This window comes from Balaenoptera physalus (genome assembly GCF_965194825.1).
Source record: "Balaenoptera physalus genome assembly, chromosome: 19".
Taxonomy (NCBI): Eukaryota; Metazoa; Chordata; class Mammalia; order Artiodactyla; family Balaenopteridae; genus Balaenoptera; species Balaenoptera physalus.
The window spans coordinates 47,096,033-47,118,281 of NC_138900.1; the positions used below are offsets into that span (position 1 = coordinate 47,096,033).

General features: G+C 39.6%; 1 protein-coding gene and 1 pseudogene across 5 annotated transcripts in view; one reads left to right on the forward strand and one right to left on the reverse strand.

Moving 5' to 3' along the window:
• LOC309649475 (uncharacterized protein) overlaps positions 1-22,249 on the forward strand; it is a 393,998-nt gene that overhangs the window by 5,558 nt on the left and 366,191 nt on the right. For all 4 annotated transcript variants that reach the window (XR_014257126.1, XM_082439531.1, XM_082439533.1 and 1 more), the window contains exons 2-3: positions 54-107; positions 958-1,041. Coding sequence is in view for 2 of the 4 variants with exons in the window: in XM_082439533.1 (XP_082295659.1) it covers positions 54-107; positions 958-1,041 (138 nt within the window). In the remaining 2 variants the exon portion in view is untranslated. The remainder of the gene's footprint in view (positions 1-53; positions 108-957; positions 1,042-22,249) is intronic.
• On the reverse strand, positions 1,379-4,678 carry LOC309649604 (large ribosomal subunit protein mL37 pseudogene; annotated as a pseudogene). The gene is made up of 2 exons: positions 4,645-4,678; positions 1,379-3,836 (listed from the first exon to the last, which is right to left on the reverse strand). The product of its transcript is annotated as a large ribosomal subunit protein mL37 pseudogene (transcript).

The window sequence follows — 22,249 nt, forward strand, 5'->3', positions numbered from 1 at the left end:
AGAAATTCTCAAAACATTCCTTCAAAGTATGTATTATTATCCTTATTTTACAGATGAGAGAATTGAGACAAGAAAATTATATGCCCTGCTCGATATAAATACAACTGGTAAGTACTGGAACTGGGATTCCAGCCTATGTATGTTTGACTCACAAGTCATCCCACTAGCTTGCCCTTTGAGTGGAGAAGCTCATGCAACAGATTCTAGTCTTGATATGTTTGGAGGTGTGTGGGGAAGAGAGAGAAGAACTTTCCTCTACACCCAAGGCAGAAGGCATCTATCGGATCCCTAGGCACAGTGCCTGCAACACAGTAGGTACACAAAAAAGTATTCATGGAAGGGTAAAAGATGAAAGGGTGAAAGGCAGTAAGGGAGAGAGGAAGGGGAAGTCAGCAGAAGTGGAGAAAGTAAGAGAGGAAGAAGGAGGATATAAGCGAAAAGATATAAGTATGTTGATCTATATGGAAAAACCATACCTTTCCGTGATGGGCAGAAATCTGTGGATTCTGAGGGTCACTCATCCCTTGCCCCTACTGGTGCTGAGAACAGTTGCCTCCTGCCTGCCTCCATTCCACAGTGTAGATGGTACAACTTGAGCCAGCCCCTGACTATCTTGCTGATCTTCCAATCTCTCCCTTGATCACTCAGGCCACACTTATTTTCTTGTTGTTGTTCAAATGCACGTGTACTCCAGATTCAAGACATTTGCATTTGTTCTGCCCTCTGCCTGAAGCACCCTGCCCCTATTTCATGGTCTGCTCCCTCATTTTGCCTATTTAATCAGGATTTACCTGGCTCTCTCACCAGCAGAATCACCCATTCGATGCTCTAATCCCCCGTAGTCTACCACTTTCTATCCCTTTAGTCTGCTTTATTCTTGTTTATAACATATATGTACTTGACATCATATTACATATTTTAATTTACATGTTTTTATTGGTCATCTTGCTCCACCAGGCTATAAACTTCAGGAAGGCAAAGTACATCATCTCTCTCATTCACTCCTGTGTCTTGAGCATCCAATACTGTGCCAGGCATATGGTAAGCACTCAGTAAATATTTGCAGAATGAATACATGAATAATATATGCATGAAAGATGCTAACTGAATGAATGAATCCCCAAACCAAGAGCAGATGAATCATCTGCTTGAATCTAAATGTGGTGCAAGTGTCCCTTGTTTACAAAGTGAATTTAATGATGCCAGTTATTCACACTACAAAATGATTCTGCATTTTACCAAAGGTTTTATTCGAAAGCTAATTAAAATAGCTACCTTGTTTAGTGCTTTTAAAAATATAATCCAATTTACAAAGTGGTGGTGTGCAGGCAGCTTTTCTAGAACATGAATTTCTTAAAATGAATTACAGGTATGCATAATGACAGTTCTGATTCTGATTTCTAATTCTTGTTTGTTTGTTGTATCGACAAAGAAATTGGCTTAATAAAATGCCTCACAGAGGGCTATTTCAATGTTCGTATGTGCATACGTTTACGTTACTTTTTAAACTTGTGAATAGGTGCATTTAAATATGTTTGTGCTCCTGGAGAACCACTGGAAGTATTTTCAAGGTTGGTACCGTCTTGCTTTGCAAATAGTCTACAATTTAGACTACAGGATTTGAGAGCTCTGTGTTCCAGTTTTCATGAATGTTGAAACACTGACTATCAGTGCTGAGAAGGGAAGGCAGAAATGATCCTTAGCTGATGGAGAAGGCTTAAAAAAAATCTTTCTTTAGTGTCCTCAGCTTAAGATAAGTGAACTTAGCATAGACTATTTCAGTGCTTTATCTAGTGGTTGTGTGTTTCCCTTTCCCTATTCAGTTGCCTTTTTGGTGGCTAAGAGATAATAGTGATGTTTCCATAGAGCAAAGGTAGGTCAAAATGGAATGCAGTATTTTACACAGGTGGCCCAAGAGCTTTCTTCTTGGAAACAATATTCCAGAAAATTCTCTCTATTCTGATTGACAGTCACTTTAGTTCTGGGTCTTAAGCCATGATTGATTCCCCATTGCAAAGAGTATTGTTCTGGGCATGGGTAGAATTAAAGAATAACACTTTTAATAGCTATTCATTGAATGCCTATTAAGTACTTTAATTTCAATCTTTACAGCTGTTCTACAGAGCAAGTATTCTTAAGCCCATTTTATAGGTAAGAACAGGGAAGCTCAGAAAATTGGACAGCTTACTCAAATAGTTTGCTAATAAATGAATAATTAAATGTGACTTAACTGCTCAGAGTCTACAAGGGAATATAACTAGGAACTAATTTATATGGGAGAGGTGGTAAGGAGAGGTGAGTGGAGGTCTCCGTAAAGGTATGAATCAAAGCTGAGAATTAAAAGATGAAGACGGGCTAGTTAGGATAAGTGTAGGGAGAGAACATGAACATTCATGGAAGAAATAGACTACATAAGGGCATTGAGGCAAGATGGAATTTGGAACTGTTGAGGAGCTAAAAAATATCTGTAAGACTGATGCTTAATGAGCTTTGAGGAAATACAGAGACAGATAATAACCCAGGGCTTTGTAGGACAAGGAAAGAATTGTGAATCATATCTTGAATGCAATGGGCAGTTGTTGAATTTTTTTTTTTCTTAAGCAGAAGTGATCTGATTGTATTTGTTGACGAAGAGCCTAGTGGCTTCAAGTGGATGAGAGAAAAAAGGGATGCATGGATCTTTTCAAATTAATGATTTTGTTTTCTTTGGATATATACCCAGGAGTGGAATTGCTAGATCATATGGTAGTCCTACTTTTAATATTATGAGGAACCTCCATGCTGTTTTCCATAGTGGCTGCACCAATTTACATTCCCACCAACAGTGCACAGGGGTTCCCTTTTCTCCACATCCTTGCTAATAACACTTACGTCTTATCTTTTTGTTGATAGTCATTCTGACAGATGTGAGGTGTTACCTCATTTGCATTTCCCTGATGATTAGTGATGCTGAGAGTCTTTTCATGTGCACCCCAATGTTCACAGCATTATTATTTACCATAGTCAAGGTATGGAAGCAACCTAAGTGTCCATCAACAGATGAATGAATAAAGAAGATGTGAGATACACACACACACACACACACACAAAATGGAATCCTGTGTCATCATTCACATCATAAACATGGCATTCCTGAAGACCCATAGTGGGAGATATGGGATAGAAGGTCTCAAGAACATGATTCTTAGTAGCTTCTACTTCCTCTTGGAAGGCGTTGGGGGGGCAGAGGATCCTTGGCATTCAGCTGGGCTCCACTGGAACCATGGACCTGAATAAGAGTAGACTCTCGATTCCAGGTGGTGGATAACGTGTTGTTTTGGGCACAGATCTGCCTGGCCAGAGAAGGATGCTTGAGAATCTGGGATTTACACAGCTGTATCAGACTGTCCACAATGACTGGGCAGTAGGTCTCTCTCGGGGATGTTGTTCATTAGAGTGCCAGAGACAAGCACGAGAGATCACATTCAGAACACATTCATCCTGGTTCTCTATGTGGTTCCTTGGATCGTCAGCAAGGCTAAGCACTTTCTCAGGAAGGCCTTCTATTAACTTGGTCTTGGTAAGCCAGAGGGCCTGCTTTACACCCTCGAGGCGGCGGCAACGCTGGTGGAAGATGTAGCAGGCCTGGTCCTTGTACAGCGGGTGCTCGTGAAGCGGGGGCAAGTGGCGGAACTTCAGGTGCGTCCAGCCGGGGTCCCAGGGCGGGAAGACTCGCCGCGCCAGACCAGGTATAAAGTGCATCTTCCCGGCGTAGGTGATGGGCTGCAGTCCAGGAATCTCGTACACCCCGTCCGGGGGAGGAGGCTCGGGCTTCCGCGTGGAGCGCATGCCCCAGTCTTATGCCCCACGTCTTGGGGCCCCGCAGCTCCCAAGACCGAGCCGCCCGGGGCGAGCAAGCGCCAGCCTTGCTGGCCCCGACGCCAACGCCATACCAATCCGATCTCTTCAAGACCTCCACCGGGACGCCGCCATCTTCCCGCGCGCAAGGCCTGCTGAGAACCCAACCTGCAGTTTTATGAAATCATTTTGGGCCCTAGGCTGCTCTCCTTTCCTGTGCCCGCGAATATCCTCCTGGGTCAGGAAGACAGTGTCACCTGATGTTTAATTAGTTAAAAAGAGAAATCCCTCAGCTCTGAGCAGACTTTGGACAAATACTTTCCTCTCTCTGAGCCACTTCTTGTCTAAAATGAGTTTGGCCGAAAGATTTCTACATTTCTGTTTCCCTCTGAAAGCCCATGGTTACTGATTACCTTCACTCCAGGCACAGCTTTTCAAAAGTATGTCCAAAGGATACATTTATATTGATTCTGTGTCAGTTGGAGTCCTGCCCTGAAACACAAGTGATAGGACACGGAGGGCATTCAGTTGACCCCAGAGCTCAGTGCGCAGGTCAGCCAGGTCCCCTGATGTTGCCACTCAGGGCCATTTGTCAACAATTCCTTGCTGTTCAAGGCCTCCAAAGATTTTTACCTGTCTACTTTCTTACCTAAAGTGTCCATACCATTGCTCATCTTAATTTCTCCTTCTCTGCTCCTATCAGGGGAGGGAGCAGGATTCCATGACACAGACAATGGACTTGGAAATTGAGCTGCCCAAGTTTGAATTCTGGTTATGGCCCTTACTTGCTGTTGGCAGATACTTTACCTCTGTGATCCTCACTTTCCACATCTAATAACATCGGTACCTCTTTCAGAGAATTGTTGTAAGTTAGAAAGGTGATACATCGCAGTGCCTAGAATATAGTAAATACTCAGTGAGTGTTTTCTTTCTTCTCCTGTGCTCCTCACTCATCTCACTCCTACTTCTCATTAGCTTTCATTTCTCAAAATTGAACTAAGGCATCAAACGTTTCAGAAAAATATTTCCTGACCTTTCCCTTCCCACAGTCTTGTCTACAGTTTGATTTTGCTACAGTGTATTATCCCCTATGCTCGTCTGTCCTGCCACTGTCCCTCTGCAGGAGACATCTAGAGACCAATAATCACTGATACTTCATCACTGTCTCTCAAGCATACAGGCATACGGTAGGTGTTCAATAAATGTTTGCTAACATTTACTGCCAAAGAGGATGCTAAAAGAAGGCATCCTCGAAGAGGGATGATGACCAAAGAGGAGGGGAAAAAAAATCACGTATGTCAGGCCAGCTCCTCTAAAGAGATTTGGTATAGAATATGAAGGGAAAATAGAGTAAAAGCAGAATCCATTAACTGGCCCAAATTACATTAGTAGTTCTCTACTATGTGACATATAGTCATCATTTAGTCTTCAGTACAAGCAATTCTTTTACATATATATATATTTATATATATATTTTAAAATAAATTTATTCATTTATTTATATATTTTTGGCTGTGTTGGGTCTCTGTTGCTGTGTGTGGGCTTTCTCTAGTTGCGGCAAGAGGGGGCTACCCTTCGTTGTGGTGCGTGGGCTTCTCATTGCGGTGGCTTCTCTGTTGCAGAGCACGGGCTCTAGGCGCACAGGCTTCAGTAGTTATGGTGCACGGGCTTCAGTAGTTGTGGCACACGGGCTTCAGTAGTTGTGGTGCACGGGCTCTAGAGTGCAGGCTCAGTAGTTGTGGTGCACAGGCTTAGTTGCTCCGTGGCATGTGGGATCTTCCCAGACCAGGGATTGAACCCATGTCCCCTGCCTTGGCAGGCAGATTCTTAACCACTGTGCCACCAGGGAAGTCCCCAGTACAAGCAATTCTTGATTGACTAAGAAAGGTTTATCAACAGAAGCAAAATTTATCATGTGTATTTACAGTCTGATTTGCTCTCCTCCTATAGCTTTTCTTATATCTATGGAAGGGGAAAATGCACCCAAACAGTCTGTTTTCTTTATGTCAGTTGAGTCACAGAAGCAAACATTGGAAGATGTGCTATAAAATAATCAATCATCAGGTAAAACTCTTTTGGATGTGGCAGATGTATAAAATGAAGTAAGATTATTTTTCCAGCTAAAAGTTTGTGTAGTTACAAAAGATTCTGGTGGAACAAATAGATTTATCCAGATCAACACTTGTAAGGAGGTATGATTTCAAAGCAGAAAGGCAGCTGAGAATAGCAGCTAGTCCTTTCCAGCCTTTTCCTCCTAACCCTATTTCTCACCCTCATGCCCAGCACCCAGTAATTGCTTTTCCACAATAAACATCTTTTGCTTTCCTTTTGTTAACAGCATTGCTTCTAGAGTACTTATACATTTTATTTGGCCAATGTTGTTTTAAATATCACGTCACAAGTGAGCAGCAGTAGTGGCAGCAGCATCCTAAGCAGTTACTAGAAAGGAGGTGCCTTCTCTGTGTTATTGCTGAGTGTAATTACACTGATTTTGCTGATGAAGAAGCTGTAATGCCAGCTGATAAGCTGTATATCCAGGGTGGTACGGCTTAGACATTGTGGAGCTTGGGTGTCTCCCTAGAGCTTTCTCATTCCAGTATGCGCTGGTATTTCTCAGATGTAAACTGGCAAGCATTCAGTCTGCTGGGATGGTAACTTCCTATGAACTGGACATTTAACATCGTATAATGCATCTATATCCTGAAGCCAAATGCATGGAAACCTATTCAACTCTGCCCGTGCTCAGATGCCCACAGCATCATCCTCTTTGCATATATTCCTCCCCCTGCTTAGAACAAGTTTGCTCCTTTATGCCCTGGCTAATTCCAATTTATTCTTTGAAAATTCCATGCTCAGGTGTCCTATCCTCCAGAAATATTTTCCCGATACTCCTTGCCCATCTCTCTCCCCTGCTGCCAGTATGAACTTAGTATCCTTCCTTTGTGTTCTGTGCACCCCACCACGTGCCTCATTCTTAAGGTCTTCCTTGACTTACAATGGGGTTACGTCTCCATGAACCCACCGTAACTTGAAAATATCGTTAAGTCGAAAATGCGTTTAATAACCTAACCTACAGAACATCATAACTGAGCCTAGCCTACGTGAAATGTGCTCAGAACACTTACATTAGCCTGCAGTTGGGTAAAATCATTTAACACAAAGCTCATTTTATAATAAAGTGTTGAATATCTCATGTAATTCATTGAATACTGTGCTGAAAGTGAAAAACAGAACGGTTGTCTGGGTACAGACGGTTGCAGTGTATTGGTTGTTTACGCTTACTTTTGGGTGGCTGACTGGCAGCCTCAGGCTTGCTGCCCTGCCCAGCACGAGGGATTGTCAGACCAGGTATCACTAGCCCCAGACCATGTATCACTAGCCCCAGACCAGGTATCACTAGCCCCAGAAAAGGTCAAAATCCAAAATTCCAAGTACAGTTTCTACTGAACGTGTATCACTTTTGCACCATTGTAAAGTTGAAACATCATAAGTCAGGAACAGTGTACAGTACTTGACCCATCATGTAAAAAAATTTTTTTCTCCCAGGGCTCTTATTTCTTTAAGGGCAGAGGCCATATTTTATACATAATTTAGGGATACATATTCCCAGATATATCAATATCTCTAGAACCTGTCGCAGACCTTGGCAAATAGACCATGTTAATGCATGTGAAGATAAAATAAGAATAGGTGGCATTATAGTCATCTGATCCGTGTAAGCAGTTTACATGTAGACTCATTTAAATCTCATAACTTGCAGGTGAGATTAAAACTGTTAACAAGGATCATTTCTAGCGAGCGAGAGAGAGAGGACAAGAAATATGCACACAAATATATGTGTATATACATATACATAAATACACATACACATGTACAACTTACCTGTACAGACACACACACATCATAGATCTGTACGTTTTACTTAATCATACACTTGATAAGTTTTCAATGCAAAGTTTTCAACGCAAAGAGATTGACAACTTACTTAGCCACATTATTAAACACACAGTGCGGATCACAGGTGGTTCTCTGCCCTCTGTATTCTTCCATAGACGGTGTTAGAATTTTCAGTCCTGGGTGTCACACTGACAATCAGGACATTGAAGAGCCCGGAATGTAAGCCACATGGAGAAATGATCTGAGGCTGTATCGTTTGTAGAAGAGAATGCTCTGGGGGCACATGATCACTTTGTTCAAATATCTAAAGCACTGTCATGAAGAAGAGTGATTAGATTCATCTTGCTTCGCCCCAGGGGGGTACGAAACTGGGACTGATGGATAGAAACTTCAGGGAGGGAGAGAAAATGCTGCTCAGCCTAAGGACAGATATCTGGCCGGAAGGGTCTCTGCCACTAGATCTTGTGCTCCTCAGAACAGAGGCTTTGGTTCACGTCAGGCACAGGAACTCAGACTGGCCGTCCGCCTGACAGGTATTATTATATTTCACAGGGGGCTTCTCCTGTGGGTAGAAGAAGATATTACAGGACCACCATGATCTCATCTAAATATAAATTTTAATAGAAATTGTAAAAAGTCTAGTTGGAGTACCATATGCCTCGGAAAGAATTTTATTTCTACTAATGGTAAAACTACCACTATACTACTACTACCACCACTACTATGATTACTATTACTATTACTATTTGCAGGGTAGCTACTGTGTAAAAGGTACATATTCCCTCTGCTAGACACTTGGCATGTTGCATGCACTATGTCATTTAACCTGCACAGCAATCCTGAATGGTCCATGCTCTCATCCCCATTTTGCAGTTGTGGGGGACTGAGGCTCTGGGAGGTGAAACCCTCTGCTCCTGGTTGGCCAGATAGTAACGCTCAAGCCCATGTATGTCTCAGCACAAAATTAGTTACCTGTCTGTTTTACAGAGAGGGTGGGGGAGAAGAGAAGAGAGGAAGGAAGAGGCGAGGAGAGGAAATCAAAGGAGAGGAATAACATATGATAATCCTAGGCTTAAATCAGATTTAATTTGGGAAAAAGTGATACTCTGTTCCTGAAATGTTCTTTCTTGAGTATCTAGGTGTACATTGCTGGTTGTGTAAATTGCAGTTATCAAAGACAGATTCTTTAATTCTTTCTATGATGAATCCACTTAATTCTGTGGCCACTGCATCCTTCATAGGAAGAGCTGCCTCACAATTGCATGAGAACAGGTCAATTTATGTGTATGGCTCACACACATCTTCTCCAAAGGAGAAATCAAAAGGGACCTAGGTAGGGTAAGTGGAAGAACTTGAATAGGAATTGGAAAATCAAAGTTGGTGAGAAGATTTGGAGATATTGTCAGTACATCAAGAATAATAAAATGAAAGATATCTGAAAACAAATGATTGTAAGCAATTTTAATAGAGATAGTCTCTTCCCCCAAGGAACTTAAAAACCCAAGTTAGATGAGCTGATTCAGATAATTATGCTAGCCTCAGTGGAATAATATATGGAAATATATAAGAAGTACACGCGCCTTCTTTTTTTTTACGCATACGATGTTCTCTTTATGTGTCATACATTCTGCAGCCATCTTTCAAGACCTGCACCCCAACAAAGTCTTGATTCACTTCTCTAATTCCTGGTGTTTTCTCTCAAGCTCCTGTAGATGTTATCCTCTGCATCACAAAATTAGATTCAGGATCATGTGCTGTCTTGTACTACTGGATTTTTTTCCCTCTTGAGTCTGTTTTCCTTTCCTGCGCAAGTGGCAAGAGATGCATATAGCAAGTTACAGTATCACTAGGGAAATGCCAGCTGGAGTTCTTAAGTAGCTTTACAGGGTATTCTAACTGTGAAGAATGCACTGAATCTGGACAAAACAGAAGCACACAATCTCATTGTAAGGCAGGGAAGAAACTTCATTCACCAGAATTTTTCTTAAGAGGGGCCCCATATGTGTTTTGAAGAAATAAATAATATGTGGTATGGATGGTGAGGAGCAAGAAGACACTCAGTGTGGCTCCCAAATTGCCTTCTCAAGGGCACTATAGCTCCAGGAGAATTCTTTGCTGTGACTGAGCACCTTCACTGGTGGAGAGATGAAAAATCGGGAGTCAGAGCCTAAATTGTACGAGGCTGCTACATCACACCACTTCAGGTGATACCACTGGCATCAAAGCTAGGAGGTGACTATGGAGCAGAGGAATGTCTAACGGAAATTTTTTTTCTATATAGATGCAGTGTTAAGTCCTCGTCTTTATTTTCCTGCCAGATACCTTCAGTCAGTTCTATCATGTTTGATAATGCTTTTATGACACTGAATTGTTTTGGGGAGGGTAGGATATTAAAAAGGAGTTGAGGATCTGAGTTGATATCAGTGAGAAAGAAGACTTCCCCTGCAGCTTATAAACTAAAGGTGGAGGGGACATTTGGATTACACATAACAATGGAATACTGATATCAAGCTTTTAGGGTTCTTAGGAGTATTAAACAAAAAGAAAATGTAAACTATATGGAAATAGTAAATACTCAACATGTGCTTACTATCTTCTTATGGGAAAGCCAACTTATATCCACTATTCATAGGAAACTAAACATGTTAGTGAAGTTGGTAACAATGAAAAGCCTAAGAAGAGTGTGTGTGTGTGTGTGTGTGTGTGTGTGTGTGTGTGTGTGTGTGTGTTGGGAATTGCATGAAAAGACCTGTTATAATTAGATTTTGGGGAGCCTCACAAATGAAGGAGGAGAGCACAGGGAAGATCCAAGTTGTCAGTGCTTCAGACTCACAGCCTGTGCACCACCCCTGCAATAGGATCAGCCCTGTCAAAGGAAGAGGGGTCCATGTGGGCATGTCTGGCCTCTGTTTCACCCCCCAAACGTTGCTGGGACACATTGTAAATCTGTCTGTCATTTCCTTCTCCTCTCTCTTTTGATAGCCGCACTTTTCTTCAAATATGTTAATATAAGCAGTTCTGCTACAGCCAAATCTTTCTGTTGCCTAAGAGTTATTTATCTCTTTGTGACGATCATACTTATCATTTATTTTATTTTAAGGCTTTTAATCTTGAGCTTGTTGTGTTTGTTGTTGCTACTGTTTTGAGTTCTAGAGACAGGAGACTGGCAATTTATCAAAACCCCAACTATGGGTAACATTCCCAATGTGAAGTGTAAGTTTCTTAGGAAAGGAATCTTGCCTTCCTCATTGTCTGCATCCCCACACAGAACAAGGCACAGAAGAGAAGCTCAGTAAACACTCACATATTCCCTGGGGTCTGCCTGAAGGAAGAGTCTATATTCCATTTCACACATTTCTTACTACAAAAACTTTTGCCTTATTCTTAAAGTCTATTATTATTAAGTGCATTTTCTTGTGTTCCGGTAAATTAAAATTTGTAGGAACTTAATCTGTCTGTCTCCAAACACATTTGTAATGCTTGGTATTTTTTATCCTGTTGTTCTCTGGGTGTCATATATCATTATACTACGTAGCATTTCTTAAAGAGAAAACCTACGGAAAGTGTATTTAAAAAAAAAAATCCCTATTAGTATGGCCTATAGCAATTAAAGCTTGAAATTAGAATTAAGCATTGTGCATTTTGATGCAGGCGATCATATAGATATATTAACATTGTGGCAAAGGTTTTTCTTTGCAGGCACAAAGTCGTCATTAGGAAGTATAATACTCATTTTTTGCTTGATTAATTATAGCAGAGGCATAACAAAATATATATTGTGTGTTGGAGCATGCACCATTTGCAAAATTATAAGTCATGGATAAGCTGAGGTATGAATTCAAAACATTCTGTAAGACACAGAGTAAGTATGAAATTTGCTTTTTGAAATACTTTTGGTAAAGAGAATTTATGCACTTAAAACATGAAGAAATACATCTTGAGAACACAATTCAGTCTAAAATAGTCTAAGTTTTCCTCCCACCTTCTCAAATCTATGGCTTTCGATATGTGTAACTTTGGAGGATATTCTGATAATGATACATAATAAATAATCCATAACACATAGCACATCATATAAATGTAATAATAGCTGCTATTTTCTAATAATAGCCAGACTTCCAAAAGATGCCAGACATCAGGCTAAGTGTTCTCCATGGTTATCTGATTTAATCCACACTAATCTGCCTAGTAGGGACTGGTGTGTTATTATTATTATTATAAAACTTTAATTCAATGAGATGCACCTATATTAGCTGTATAACTTCATAAGTTTTGGCAAATGTATATATTTGTGTATCTGATACTCTAATCAAGAAAGGAATATTTCCATCACCCCAGAAATAGATGCTATTTTTATCTCTAATTCCCAGATGAGAAAAAGTGGGCTCAGTGGAGTTATATAATTTGCCCAATAAATAGGCCAGTAATAAATAGCAACGTTGGTAGCCAAATCCATGCTCTTCCTTATACTGTGCCAGAATACCCAAGGCTTAGCTCCAATATATGTGGACTTTCGTGTGTGTGTGTTTCAATCATGGTAGGGTTTGGAGAGGAAGCAGGAAGCTGACATCTAACAGTGTTTTTTTAAAGTGCTAATCATTAGAATATCCTAGCTGAGTAAAGACAGAGATTCCTGCTCCATCCTTGATTTAGTAGACTGACGTGTGGGCCTAAAACCTGTATTTTTTTGTATGCTCCCTACGTGATCCTGATACCATGCATTTATCAGGATAGGCTATGTAATGCTGTGGTAACAGATCAAACATGAAATATCAGAAACATATCACATTAAATTTTATTCTTACTCAACAAATCCACTGCTTGTATGACTCTCTAAAGAAGATGTCCTCTTTTTTATTTTTCCCTTAATTTTTTCGAGCTTTACTGAGATATAATTGATGTATAGCAGTGTGTAATTTTAAGGTGTACAAAATGTTGATTGATACACTTAGGTATTGCAATAAGATTATCACCACAGGTTAGCTAACGTCTCCATCATGTCACATAATTAATTTCCATTTCTTTTTTGTGGTGAGAACATTTAAGATCTACTCTTTTAGCAACTTTCAAATACCTAATACAGTGTTATTAACTCTAATCACCATGCTGTACATTAGATCCTCGGAACTTACACGTCTTTGAACTGGAAGTCTGTTTCCTTTGACCAGCATCTCCCCAGTTCCCCCCAGTCTCTGGTAACCACCGTTGCACTTTCTATTTCTACGAGTTTGGTTTTTTTAGATTCCAAGAGGATGTAGGAAAAAGGAAATCCTTGTGCACTGTTAGTTGGAATGTAAATTGGTACAGCCACTTTGGAAACGAGTATGGAAGTTCCTCAAAAAATTAATAATAGAACTACCATATGATCCAGCAGTCCCACTTCTGGGTGTATATCCAAAGGAAATGAAAACAGAATCTTGAACAGATATTTGCATGCCCCATGTTAATTGCAGCATTATTTACAATAGCCAAGATACGGCAACAATTTAAGTGTCCATCAGTGGATGGAAGGATAAAGAAGATGTGGTACGTACATACGGTGCAGTATTATTCAGAAGGTGTCGTCTTTGCAGAAACATCCAAGATACTCCTTCTTTGACTCTGCCATTTATGTTCTTGCCGGAGGCAAAGAGAAGAGCTGAAGGGTCATGCAGTAGTAGTTCTTAAATCTTTGCCAAATCCCTTGGTCAGAACTCACCCCATGGCCCCCTTGGAAGGGAGCTGAGAAACGAGGAGTGGGACATAGGTTTTGGGAGGAGAGTGAATGTCTTTGCCACAGTCAGGTTTTGAGAATCATTTACCTCTAACTTTCTTTCTTTCTCCGGAAGTTTGTGGATATGATGTGGTGTAGATAGACTTAATCTTCTGTTTTCGTAGGAAGTAAGGCCCTTACTGTGACAGCTCCGCCGCGGCATGGGGTTCTCGTTCTTGTTTTCTCTTCGACTGTTGTGTGCGTGAAAAAATGTGGACCTGTTGAACTGCTGCTGACAGTCCTGCCACCAGTTCCCTTTGTTGCTCTTTAATTCTTTCAAGATACGTTATTTAAGTTGTTCCTAGCCAGATGGCTTGTATTCCCAGATAGATGCCAGCTTAATGCTTGCTGGTACTTAGAAGGCAAAGGTTTTAAGGTTCTAGCCTCTAGAGGTTATGAGGCAAAGTGAGTCAGACTGCCTAGCTTCTGCTCCAAGCTCCATCATTTACTAGGTATGTGAGTTAGGTAAGTGACTTAACCTTTCTGAACCCAATTTCCTCTTGAGTAAAATGGGGGTAATTATAATTTCTACCTCATGGGACCATCATATGTATTAAATATGATAATCCACATAAATGCTTAGCACAGGAGCTGGCATATGGAGAGCAGCCAATAAACTTTGTCTACTCTACAATGGGATGTCTTTAAGACCACTGATCTGCCAATATCTAATAAAAAGAAACTCCTATGCATTGTCTCACCCAGTGAAATGGATTTCGCCGTTATTATGCTGAGAGAGAAGCCTTTTCCCATGCCTTCAAATTAATCAATTTCATTTCCCTACCTTTTTATAAAGCCAGCTTTGACCCTGTCTTTCAACTCTAAATGATGATTTTATGAAAGTTAAAATGAAATCAGCAAAATGGTACTTTTCTGTCAATGAGAAGTCTATCAGCCAAAAAAAGGTTGTGAACAATAACTCACATTTCTCCTACTCTCTCCTACATGAAGCTGTGTGTTCTCTAACAACAGGAGGCTGTTAAATCCCCCAATGTAAACTTCCTTTCCCCGGAGTAGCAAGTGAGCTATTTTCAACTTTCTGTTGTGACATCATTTTTTAGGTTGTGTCAGCATGCCTATTATCAATTTACCTTTTCACAAGCTGTGTACATTTACTTCGAGTTTATTGAGATCTCGTCCCCAAGGTTGTCTAGGCACTTCCCTGGATGTCCAAGTTGGATTTGTGCTTTAAAATGTGCTTTCTTGCTCAAATACGAATATAATAACAGCCTCTACCTACCTAAAAGACTCATATATTGACACATAAGTATATAGTAGCACATTCAGCATATATTCCTGGACATTCTCAAGTAATATCTGTTTAGCTGTGTTTAACTGATCACTTACAAAACCAATTTGGCCATGAAAAATTTATTTTCACAAAAAGGGGTGTTTCAAAGAATGATATATTTGGTAGGATCATGGGCAAGATTGATGATGACTTAAGCTATAGAACTTGGCCTGTTTCTCAGTTTAGAAAGATAATAATAAAGAAGCTATTGCTTGGTCTGATCTGATTTTATAAAGCCAGTGGGGACCATAAGCACCTAATTCTAATCTGTTCCACAGGGCTGGGACTAGGGCAAGGAAATGGAGGCTCTTGTCATGGGTGTCACACCATTTATGAAGGTACCAAAAAGCTCACTAATCCAGATAATATTTTAATGCAGTATTTAAAAAAAAATAATGCAAAAATTCCATGATGAACAAAATGACAAATTTTAAATAAAGGCAAGATCAATATTACTAATGTTTTTCTTTTTCTTTTGGTGCTAATATGGCTCTGTACAGTAGTTACTGTTATTGTCTCTACATAAAATTTTGATAGTTTGTCTACCATGGATTTTTTGCATGAATTTTGGTATTTTAAAAGAGTGCATTGAAATACTATGGGCCTTGATTGCTGAGTTTTTTGGAGCCCTTTTGACTTTATGCCCAAGGCAAGTGCCTCATCACCTCACTCCACTACCAGCTCCAATGTTTGATCCCTACCCAGACGCACCTGGGGAAGGAAGAGAAAACTCATTTTATCTTGTGCTGAGGTTCTGCACAAAGTCAGCCTTAAGAAGGGATGGCATATCCATGTACACAGCAGCATTAATTACAATAGGCAGAAAGTGAAAGCAACCCGCATGTCTATCAACTGATGAATGGATAAGCAGGATGTCATATATACACACAATGGGACATTATTCAACTTTAAAAAGGAAGGGAATTCTGACACATGCTATAATGCGGAGGACACTTGAGCACATAGTTTAGTCACAATAAAGACAGTAGTCAGTCACAAAAAAGACAAATACTGTGTGATTTCATTTCCGTGCAGTATCAAGGGTAGTCAAACTCATAGAAACAAGCTAAGAATGGTAATTGCTGGCACTGGGGAGAGAGAAATTGGAAGTTGTTATTTAATGGTATAGAGTTTCAGTTTTGCAAGATGAAAAAGTTCTGGAGATTGATTGGACAACAATACTGATCTGTGCACCTAAAAATGGTTAAGATGGTAAATTTAATATTATGTGTATTTTATCACAATTGAACATTTAAACAAAAGAAGAAGAAATGGCAAAGATCAGGGACAGAGAAGCACATCATCAAAAGCAGAACTTGAGAGTGGAGACAAGGAACCATAATGCCAGGAAAGGGAGGAGAGAAAATAGAAGTTGGGCGAGTGGCCTGGGTGAATACTAGCCGCAGAGCTTCTGTCTGCTGTTGGAAACAGGTGCATCAAACAGATGCATCAAAACACGTTCACTTCAGGTGTCTTTTCTGGCTCTTCTTCTTCTTTGGCTACTTTCTTGGGGAAAAAGTCTTGAAATATAAGATATATTTTGATTAGAGATCCTGTCTGTTAATGTACACCTTTGCAGTGCTGATGGACTGGCCAGGATGTGCAGCACATTTTGGATTCTTTTATAGAATAGCTAAGACTTATTTTTCTAATAACTCTTTCATCTGCAGCATCTAGTTTTTCCATTAGGAAAACTAAAATAGCTTGTGGAATTGCTTTTTGTCCTTGTACAATAACAGACACTGCAGTGAGCTCGTCGCTTTGGGATATATGTAGAATATGATGTAGATACAATGAGAAAAACAAAAAAAAAATCTCTCTTCACTCCACACCCTTTTGGCAGAAGGACATTTGTTGACATCTCCTTCAAGTTTCCAGGTCAGGGAGCATCTTCCCTTGTGTGAACAGAAAAGAGATAATTTATAACAACATATGCTGAAATAATGGATTGTGATCTCTTTGAGGGCAAGTAGCATCTATAAATAATTTTAATAACTCACAGAGAATCTTGGCCATACTTAGCATGGCTTTTTTGGTGTGTGTTTTGGTTTGTTTTACATTGTTTTCACCTGGATACTCTAGATGCTTCTTTTTTGTTATTGAAGTGGGGAGACACTCTAGATGCTTCTTTTATTGTAGGGGTCGGTTGTCAGGTTAGGCTAAAATTAAACTGTGATAATACATGCACCCAATCCTAGTGACTCAGAAAATGGAGGTTCTGCTTTCTCTGATGCTGCATGTCCATTGAGGGTCAGCTATGGCTCTGTCCTCTGTCATCTTTACTCTGGGACCCAGGCTAATAGAGTAGTCTTCCTTTGGTTGTCATTACCTAGAGTACAACAAGGCGTGATTGACCAAGCTTCTGCTCAGAAGTGACACATCGCTTTGTCCATGTCTCACTGACCAAAGCAATTCACATGGCCCTTAGAGTTTAACAGTGTAAGTCTGTATAATCCTCCTTTAGGGAGGACCCCTGTAGCAACAACAACAACAACAAAAGAATAATCTACAGTTGGTTGAACAAAGGGAAAGAGAGCTAACAACTCTGTAATTTTCCAAGAGCTTTATATACTGTTCTCATTCAGTTGTCATTCAGTTTTGACCACAACCCTATGAGTTCCCGCTACTGTTCCTATAGGTGAAGAGGCTGAGTTCAGGTTGACTCAGCAACCTGTCTAAGGTCACAGAGTTAGAATGTGTTAGAGCTGGTGTTCGAATCCACACCCAACTAACTCAAAGGCCATGTTCTTCCCAAGACAACATAGTGATGTCCACACTGGTGTGTGGACAAAGTGAGGCCTAAAACCTTATTGTGAAAACCATTTTTTCAATAATGCAACCCAATATGAATACTCATATTAATTGATTAGGCAGGTGGAAAGCATAGCATGTAAAGATTGGTGGAAAAGGTTAAAGTTCTGGAAGCAGAGTGGTACTGAAAATAGCCAAGTTACTCCACGTCATGCATTTTCCATATGAAAAAGCGTGAGCCTCACTGACCATCAAGATAAGGGTGATCCAACTCCTTTAAGAAAACTAATTTTAAAAAATCACTGTGGGCTTCCCTGGTGGCGCAGTGGTTGAGAATCTGCCTGCCAATGCAGGGGACACGGGTTCGAGCCCTGGTCTGGGAAGGTCCCACATGCCGCGGAGCAGCTGGGCCCGTGAGCCACAACTACTGAGCCTGCACGTCTGGAGCCTGTGCTCCGCAACAAGAGAGGCCGCGATAGTGAGAGGCCCGCGCACCGCGATGAAGAGTGGCCCCCGCTCGCCACAACTAGAGAAAGCCCTCGCACGGAAACGAAGACCCATCACAGCCATAAAAATTAATTAATTAATTAATTAATTTTTTAAAAAATTAAAAAAAAATTCACTGTATTTCTGGAGCATTGGAAACAGGACTAAGAAATGTATTTCTAGAAATGGCTAGGAGTGGAGAATTAATAAGAACAAATACAGTAATAATACAAGAAAAGAGTTTACCAAGGCTATACATTCATATCAGCATAAAGTCAAGGCTGGCCAGGGAAACCCAGTATTGGAGTACAAGTAGGTTTAACCCTTCTGGGAGGCTATATAAACAATCTTTTAAATCTCAGAGAACTCATCACTCTCCCACCCATTCTGTTTTCACCCGATCCTAAGGACATTATTTGAAATAGTAAAAAATTATTTGGTAAAAATGCTTATTATCCTGTTAATAAGAAGAGTGAAATAAAAAAATGGAAAGAACCTAAATGTCCAGTAATGGGCAGATGGATAAGTAAAATCTGACTCATCTATTTGAAGAAAGGTTACCTCACCATTGAAAGACTCATTTATGAAAAGTTTAATGTGTGAAAATGGTTTGCTTTTCATGTTAAGTGAAACAATTAGAATATAAAATGGAATGAATATATATATATATATATATATATATATATATATATATATATATATATAAAAGATATCCACTCTGTAAGACAAAAGAATAGAAAAACAAACAAGGTATGTGTATAGGTAGGAAAAGATAAGAAGGAAATATACACAAATGCTAAATCTACTCACGTGTGATGTTAGTATTTGTGTATATAGTCTGTATGACCATAGATGATTAGTACATTTATTTGTTTATTCTTTCAGTGGGCATTTATGGAGAGGTTATGACATTGTAGACACAGTTCCACGCACAGTAGTGAATAAAGTTGACCAAACTGCTGTCTTGTGCTGCTTATATTATAAGGAGGGGAGGGTATATGAGAAAGAAACAAACGTATTATATGTTAGTTGATCAAACTCCTTTGGAGAAAACGAAATAGAATAAGGGACTAGAGTGCTATTGGGGTTATTTTATATGGGTTGGTCTTAGAAGCCTCATAGAAAAGATGATGTTTGACTAGAGGTCTGAAGGAAGTGGGGCAGCTATCCAGGTAGGTAACTGGAGACAAGCTTTCAGGCAGAGAGAACCCCAGATGCAAAGGCCCTGGAGGTACTTGGAGTCTTCAGGGAGAAAAGGAAGCAAATATGACTTGAAAGAAGTGAGGGAGTCCATTCTCTAAGTCTGCATCTTTATTCCTGTCCTGCCCCTAGGTTCTTCAACGCCTTTTTTTTTTTTTTTTTTTTTTAGATTCCATATATATGTGTTAGCAAACAACTCAATTTTGTTTCTTTTCATGGCTGAGTAATAGGGAAGGGGAAGCTGGAATGAAGTGAGAGAGTGGCATGGACATATACATACACTACCAAACATAAAATAGATAGCTAGTGGGAAGCAGCCACATAGCACAGGGAGATCAGCTCGGTGCTTTGTGTCCACCTAGAGGGGTGGGATAGGGAGGGTGGGAGGGAGACGCAAGAGGGTGGAGATATGGGGTTATATGTATATGTATAGCTGATTCACTTTGTTATAAAGCAGAAACTAACTCACCATTGTAAAGCAATTATGCTCCAATAAAGATGTAAAATAAATAAATAAATAAAGTTAAGGAATATTACATGATAAAAATATGAAAAAAAATTATATAATAAACATAATCTTTGAACCCTGCAAAAAAAAAAAAAGTGAGGGAGATAAGTCGTAGGAGAGGAGGTCACGGGGTGGTGGTTGGTGGCAGGGGAGTCACGTCAGCCTTGTAGGCAATTTTCAGGACTCTGGCTTTTTTACTGAAAAAGATAAAAAGCATTTGGAGGATTCTGAGCTAAAGTGTGGCATGATTGATCTTAAAAGGGTCATTCGGTCTGCTGTGAGGGGAAGAGATTGGGAGCAGCGTAGGCAAAACAGAATCAGGTAAGAAATTAGTAGCTTGGACTCGAAGGTCGCAGCAGGGAACATGAAGAATGCTAGGATTTAAAATATTTCAGGGATGGATCTGTTGGTGTTTGCTTATGAATTTGAAATGGGTGTGAGGAGAGAAGAGGACTCAGCCCTGACACCCAGGTTTGTGCACTGAGGTAAAGATAGATAAAGATAGTAAGATAAAGTTGCCATTTACCAAGAGAAAACTGTAGAAGGAACCAATTTCAGGGTGGGATGGGAAAAAATGAGGAATTTAGCTTGGGATGGAATAATTTGGAGATGTTTAATCAAATAAGCAGATAAACACATGAGTTCAACATTCAAAGGGTTGAATGAGATAACCTAGGTATTAGGTAGAGCTAGATAAATAAAAGGAGGACTCGGCCCTGGGATTCTTCACTATTTAAAGTAGGGGAAAATGAGGGAAAACACGAAAAAGAAACTGACAAGTGATGACCAGTGACGTAAGAAGAGAACCGAGTGGTGTCCCAGAAGCCAAGTTATGTATTTATTTATTAAAAAAATTCTTTATTGAAGTATAGTTGATTTATATTGTTGTGTTAGTTTCAGGTGTACAGCAAAGTGATTCAGTTATACATATACATACATATATATATATATGTGTATATATATATATATATACACATATATATATATATATACATATATACATATATATATATATATATATATATTCTTTTTCAGATTCTTTTCCCTTGTAGGTTATTACAAAATGTTAAGTATAGTTCCCTGTGCTATTCAGTAGATCTATGTTGGTTATCTGTTTTATATATAGTAGTATGTATATGTTAATTCCAAACTCCTAATTTATCCCTCCCTCCCCTTTCCCCTTTGGTAACCATAAGTTTGTTCTCTGTGTCTATGGGTCTATTTCTATTTTGCATATAAGTTCACTTGTATCTTTTTTTTTAGATTCCACATATAACTGATATCATATGATATATGTCTTTCTCTGTCTGACTTAATTTACCTAGTATGATAATCTCTATGGCCATCCATGTTGCTGATGGCATTATTTTATTCTTTTTTATGGCTGAGTAATATTCCATTGTATTCCAGTGTGTATGTGTGTGTATACACCACATCTTCTGTCCATTCATCTGTTGATGGACATTTAGGTTGCTTTCATGTCTTGGCTTTTGTAAATAGTGCTGCAATAAACATTGGGGTGCATGTATCTTTTTGAATTACGGTTTTTCTCTAAAGCCAAGTTATATATTTAAAGATGAAGGGAGTTTATGTCAATTGCTGCTGATGTGATAAGTGCAGTGAGGATTAATAAATGACCATTGTATTAGGTGAGAGAAATAATTGACAGGAGTGGTTCCAGTGGCATGGTCACATTAAAAACTTAATTGGAATGGGTACAAAGAAGGGGAAAAGTCAAGACAGTGAATGTACATCTTGTTCTAGGAGTTCTCCTGTAAAGGGGAACATAGATATTAGGCAGTAGTTTAAGGCGGTTCTGGGATAAAGGGAGAGCTTTTGGTGAAGTGGGAAATAGTACAGTGATTTTGTATGATGACAATGCAGTCAATAGGGGAAACTTGATAATGCAAAAAAGAGAGAAGATAACAGCAAAAGAGAGATCCTTGGCTAGGTCAGAGAGAGCCCAGGGCATACTGGAGAAATTGGCCTGCAAAGCATGGTGAGTTCACTCTTCATTCACAGGAGCAAAGACACACCTTTGCAGATAATGATAGATACGTTAGTATATTTGCTGATGGGAGCAGGTGGAACTTCTTTTCTGTATATAGTTTCTATTTTCTCAGTGAATCAAGAGAAATTATGTTCTTTCCCCAAGTCACATAGCAATAAATCATATAGCTGTCTGGATCCCAGATTCCAAACTGTGTTCCTTCCAGGACACCACAATGGTATTACCTAACTTTTTTCAGGGTAAGGAACTAAAATTTACCTACATTTTAGACATCCTCATTTAGCATTAATATTCTGAAGAGGGGTCTTTGTTTAATTACCAAAGCTCGTATTGTAACCACTTTTATCAGCCAGAGGCATCCGTTGAACTTTTCCACTTATACAATAATAATCCCTTAGCTGATTTCCTACAGTTTCCAAAGCTCAAGAATAATAATAATAATAACCTGTTCTCCATAGCAAGATTATGAGGTCAGTATTAGTAGCACCGCTTTGCAAATTTGTAAGTTAAGGCTCA